General features: G+C 43.0%; 1 protein-coding gene across 1 annotated transcript in view; it reads right to left on the reverse strand.

Moving 5' to 3' along the window:
- Positions 1–5,498, reverse strand: part of col9a3 (collagen, type IX, alpha 3) — a 43,314-nt gene extending 37,816 nt beyond the window's left edge. Inside the window, exons 1-5 of the mRNA XM_079589169.1 lie at positions 5,146–5,498; positions 4,384–4,452; positions 3,766–3,801; positions 3,372–3,443; positions 3,180–3,233 (exon numbers count right to left, since the gene is read on the reverse strand). Coding sequence (XP_079445295.1) covers positions 3,180–3,233; positions 3,372–3,443; positions 3,766–3,801; positions 4,384–4,452; positions 5,146–5,208 — 294 coding nt within the window. The 5' untranslated portion in view covers positions 5,209–5,498. The remainder of the gene's footprint in view (positions 1–3,179; positions 3,234–3,371; positions 3,444–3,765; positions 3,802–4,383; positions 4,453–5,145) is intronic.
- Positions 5,499–6,000: the final 502 nt, after the last annotated feature.

The following is a 6,000-nucleotide window of genomic DNA, read 5'->3' on the forward strand; positions in this document are numbered from 1 at the left end:
AGTGAATGACTTCTGATTGGCTCTGTTTCTCTTGAGCAATCTAGATAATCAGCCAAACTGGTTCTGTTTCAATCTAGATAACCTGCCATCAGGGCCGGCGCTAGCCATTTGGGTGCCCTAAGCACAAATGCTTGGTGGGGTTTTTTCCGCCCCGACTCTTGGTGCCTTTTCGAGGCCATGTCTGAGGTCGGTGTCCGCCAAATTTGATATTGATTAAGGCATAATCGAACAGACCACTGGGAGGTGGGGAAGGGGGGAGGGGGGGCACCAGAGGGAGACTGGCACAGGAGATTCACCCTTTTCTCGACTAATTTGGTCTAGGCCTATATTACTTTTATATTGCTTTTGGATATTAATATGCTTTAAACATATTTTATTTGTTATTTATACTAGTAGCCTATTGTGATTATTTTTCACAACCCAGATTTTTTGGTGCCCCCCCAATCACTTGATGCCCTACGCGCAGTGCGTGATGTGCGTGTGCGGAGCGCCGGCCCTGCCTGCCATACAGGTTTTCACTGGATAGAATCAACTCCTCCCTACTTTCCAATCCCAGAAGCCCCTCCCCCTAAAATGGCTATAAAATTGCAATGTAAACTGTTACAGATCAGACTGTTTTTGGAAGAACTTGCAGCCACGCTCAATAAAGAAGAACTTCTGTTTGAACACGATCCCAAAACGTCTCCTGGTCATTGCTTAGAAGAAGGAAAAAGTTTCCTACAGTTTTGGTGCCGTGACCCGGATGGAGAAAAAGGGAAACTCAAAGAACTTCAAGATCAAAGATCTGAATCTTGAAACTTCAAGCTCAACAAAAGATCTGACAAAGATTGCCAGACTGGGATTACATAGAGGTGGAAAATCTGAATAAAGCATGTAAATGAAGTGGGAACACACCCTACTCTGAGAGCACTACCAGTCCAATTGAACCAGCATAACTATTCACATGCTGATACTGGCCAAGAACTCCGGTTCCAAGGGCCATCCCAGAGCCATTAAAGACAAAAGGTGAAAGTTTCCCCTACAGCTAATCCAATCAACCTAACGATTCAACGTCTAGGCTGAAAGGAGAGAAAACAGGACTGGCAGGAAAGGAGACTCTTGCTGGATACTCCGAATATGAATATCAATAATCATCTGAAATCAGTCTACTAAACTACTAGCATTACTAAACTTTGTAATCCTACACCATTCAAAAACATTCTAACTTCTTCCTTGGAAGTCTCTCCATTAGTGTCCTCTGGTTTGAACACGTAAGGCAGAACACCACTACTGGCGATCATTTATTATAGCATGTCCAGTTTACCCTGGTGTGAGCAAAAACACGCCATTAATGTGTTTGTACCTTTAAATTCAAATTAGCTGATGATCCCGCCCCCTTTCCAGAAGAGGGCGGAGCCTTTACAGCTCATGCTTCATATACTTCACAACAACAAATCTGGAGCTCACACTTACAGTGCTCAGCAGAAGTGAACACATGCTAAGTGACTAAAAAGAGGAATAAAAAATCATCTTTTGGAAATTGACCTTAATGCCTTAATTTAAAAAAATTAGGAAAACACCAACCTTTAAGGACACCAATTTTCTTTGTGAATGAATAATGTATCGTAAATAAATAAATGTTCTTCCGTAAAGTACAGTGTGCATAAGTCAGCACACCCCTGTGTTAAATCCCCATAGAGGCGGCAGATTTATATCTTTAAAGGCCAGTTATTTCCTGGATCCAGGACACTACGATCCTGATAAAGTTCCCTTGACCTCTGGAATTAAAATATCCGCACATCACACACCCGTCACCACACCTAGAGATCGGCGTGCGTTTATCTCAGTTCGCCTAATAGCTGGCGAATAGATGCAGATCTCTAGGTGATTTTTTTGTCAACTTTAGCATGGGTGCATTCACTTATGCTTAGCACTGTACATATTCAGATATAGTTTAAAATAAGTGTATTTGTCGAAGAGGCTTTCACACTGATTGTGTAGATTATCTGAATGTGCTCCTTCCGAACTTTAATTAAACATCATTTCTAACATGTTAGCTGCGTAAGGTTCTCCAGATTTGTTGTTGTGAACTATCTGAAGCATGAGCTGTACAGGCTCCGCCCTCTTCTGGAAAATGGGCGGGGAGCAGCAGCTCATTTGCATTTAAAGGTACACACACGATCACGGCGTGTTTTTGCCCACACCCAAATAGGGGGAATTGGACATGCTAATAAATGATCTGTGGGGGATTTTGAACTTCACAGACACATTCTCGGGACACCAGAGACCTATATTACATCTACTAAAAAGGGGCATATAGGTTTAGGCACATATTTTTTTTTCATGTTGCTGCGGTATTATTTTTAAATATTGCCACAGCCCATATAGAACCACAGCAATTATTTGATCAGTTTTAACACAGAAGCTGTGCGTCAGATGTTTCCCATCCTCACCGACCTCGTCATAAAACTTGTTTAAATGATCATGTGACGCCTACATGCTGCTTTTTGTTTTGAGTTTAGTGACGAGTCGTTCATGAATCCATTTATTGCGTCTGTCACGTGACAAATGAACGAAAGACTCGGAAGGTAAAGTCATTATTTATGTTCCCTGTAAACTGCATTATAATGATTTAATAATTCAGAATATGATCAAGATTGCGTAAGTGGATGTGTTCGGGGAATTTGCCAGTTAATAGTATAACATTTAAAGCCCCTTAAATGAACGAAATGACTCGGAAAAAAGATTTGTTCATTGTGATGAACGAGATCGAACAGGAGAGTCGGTCGACACTAGTGGATGGTGTTGCCAGATTGGGTGTTTTTCTTCTACATATTAAGGCCGTTTACGGGTGTTTTAGCCGGTTTTTGCCTGGAAGGCTCTATAGAAATCTGGCACCCTATTGAACGAAGTTAAACTGAGAGAGCGTGCCGTTCACCGACACCAGATTGCACGAGTTCACAGTAACGTTCATCAGGCAGTAATACAGTACGTTCAGTTCACGTTCCCCCAAAATATGAACGAGTTCATGAACTATCGTTCAATGAACGCGTTCAGGCACAACACTGGTGTACAGGCTAAGTAAGTGTGTGAACAGGCTGTGTAAGTGTGTGAACAGGCTGTGTAAGTGTGTGAACAGGCTGTGTTTAGGTGTGGAGGGACTCATTTTACTCAACTCATAAAAACTGAGAGTTACTTACTGCCGCTCCTGGGGGTCCATCTTTGCCAGCTGGCCCGTCCGGACCGGTCAAACCCTACGAGACATGACGTTTTCATGATCAGGCGCCAACATTTATAGTGCTTAAATGATTTCCTTTAAATGTATAAATGAGGCTAAAGTCCCCCAAAGTGTGTGTGTGCCACTGAAATGCTGCTGTTGCTTCTTGACTTACATCCACACCGGGAAGGCCAGGCAGTCCCAGGCTCCCTGCGGCCCCAGCGCCGCCTGCTTTTCCTTTCGGCCCCTGCCATCCAAACACAAGCGGATTTACAACAGCATCTCACACAATATGATCTGTGTCTCGGGTTTATGTTTACATGTTATTTAATGCATCTTCACAAAAACAGCTCCATGTTTAGTCTTCGGGAGGGAAAAGGCTGCGGTCCTCACTGGACGGGCACTAGTCTACCTCATCTCTGATACACAATCTACACAGAGAAGCATTGGATCATCAGAGATGTGCGGTAGTGGCCGCTTCGGCATCTTTAGCCCTGCACCAGCACAGTAAACCAGTGCTAGCATTCATACATACGAGACGATCTGACAGGAGATCAGGAGATACTCACGGGCTTCCCGGGGAGTCCAGAAGGGCCAGGTTTTCCCTGCAGAGATTACAGTGTCTGAGTTTCTCAAGCATAACTACATTAGACACACTTCTACAGTCATAGTGTGTGTGTGTGTGTGCACACGGTTGTGTTGGAAAGCTGTTCTGAGCTGAATAACTGAGAGGAGTGTGTGGAGGGGGTCGGGAAACTCGAGCCGTGTGTGTTTGGTGGAGGCTGGATGAATGGGCTCTCTGTCACGGCACTGCCACAGCCTGCGCTAAGCAGATTTTCGTTTACTAAGGAAACATTCACAGCTTTCATCGTTTGCATGCGTAAATTCCTGAGAGGTTTTCCTTTAACAAGTAAACGGCTGTACGGATTCACGGCTTGTCTAAACAGTTAAACCATTACATTGCAATACAATGGTGTTTAGAAAATGTAATATTTTTTCCCCCCGACTATGCCAATCGTGACGATTAATGAGGAGTTATTTAATTTACATAGTGATTTTTTTCTTTTTTTAAATCTGTCAAAAATGTTTAGAAATGTTTATCTTTTTCTTTTTCAGCTAAAATGTGAAGCAAATAAACGAATAAAGGGAATGGAATATGGATATAATGTGTCCGTGTCTAAACTCACATCGATGCCATCTTTCCCTGGGGGTCCAGGTGGCCCCGGCGTTCCCAGTGTGCCTCGAGGACCCGGCCTCTGCAACACACGCAAACACACAATCAGGAATGAGAATAATCAGATGAGGACATGTAGAAAGAGCAGAAAGAAATCCCACAGGTGTTTTGTTCTCGGCTCATAGTGCATGTTCCCCAGTGACTGAACACGACTACAATTAAAAACTCAAAATAAATCTGTTTATCAGTGTGAACTAACTGGTCACAAAGGGATTCAAATGGCAGTTTTAAATATTCAGGCAGAAAAAGAGCAACATGATGAGCACAGATGAAGTGAGATCAGTGAAGTGGAGAAACACAAGTTCTCACAGAGATGCCATTGTGTGCCGATCACGATCACTGTGGAGAAAATGTTTAAGGTAACCTGAATTTTCCCCCTCAAGTTGTAACATCTTAATGATGATATTTATTCAAGTACGATTTATTTACTTAAAATTACACGAACACATCATATTGAAGAGTCAGGTAGAACTCTCTGCACTTTTACAATGCGTACATTACTCAGTCCACAATGCTTTGAAAAGCGTTTATAAACTTCCATACATGTTTAACTCGTTAGCTACGCACTGACGTCAACTGATATTGTTTACGCTAAAGTTCTCAGCCTGGATATTATAATAAGCAGCAAGTAATCGACCCTTTAAATATGGATATGCAGATCCCAAGCAATGAGCATAAGCGGCCGGTTAATCGTCGATCGTCCCGCATCTCTTACCTGGGCGAGTGCCGATGTGGCCAGCAAGAGCAAGAGTACGTGCAGCGCAGAGAACACGGCCATGGCTGCTGTCCTGCTCAGTCCTGTGGTCCTCAGTCCTGTGCTCAGTCCTGCTCAGTCCTGTGGTCCTCAGTCCTGTGCTCAGTCCTGCTCAGTCCTGTGGTCCTCAGTCCTGTGCTCAGTCCTGCTCAGTCCTGTGGTCCTCAGTCCTGTGCTGGTGACTCGCACACTCAGTATGATTAGAGCAGATAAAGGGGCAGCGCGGAGTCCGCGGAGGGGGTGGACATGACATGACTCTGCGGGACATGCTCAGAGTTACACTGTTTACTGTAGAGCTCAGTCATGGTCATCAGATGCGACCCATCCCCCGTAATCATTATCAGCATCAGCAACATCTTCATCAATAATCATAGTAATGTATACTAATGCCAGATCAACAACCACCTGCGGGACCTTTACACACAGAAGTTAGTTAGAATAGTAGTTCCCTCTTTTCCACACCCACCACAGACATAAAGTTGGTAAAAAAAACAACAATTTCTTAACATATAAAATGTGTATTGAAAAAAACTATTTAGGCTAATGTACATGTACATTAAATATATTCACAAAATAAAAAATTTTGAGCTAAAATGTTGTATTGTTGCAATTACAGTGGGGTCAATTCACAAAGGTTTTCATTTCATTTTTCAATTTCATTTTTTCCCCCTCAAATTAGATATTTACAGGCAGACTGTCGACACTTTTAATTGCAAGTGATCAAATAAGATGTGCATGTCCATAACCAACCCATCTGCATACTGCTTTGGTAACACTTCAAGTATCCGCATATGAGACCAGGCTTTCAAAACGGAT

Source organism: Phoxinus phoxinus (genome assembly GCF_949152265.1).
Source record: "Phoxinus phoxinus genome assembly, chromosome: 18".
Classification (NCBI taxonomy): domain Eukaryota; kingdom Metazoa; phylum Chordata; class Actinopteri; order Cypriniformes; family Leuciscidae; genus Phoxinus; species Phoxinus phoxinus.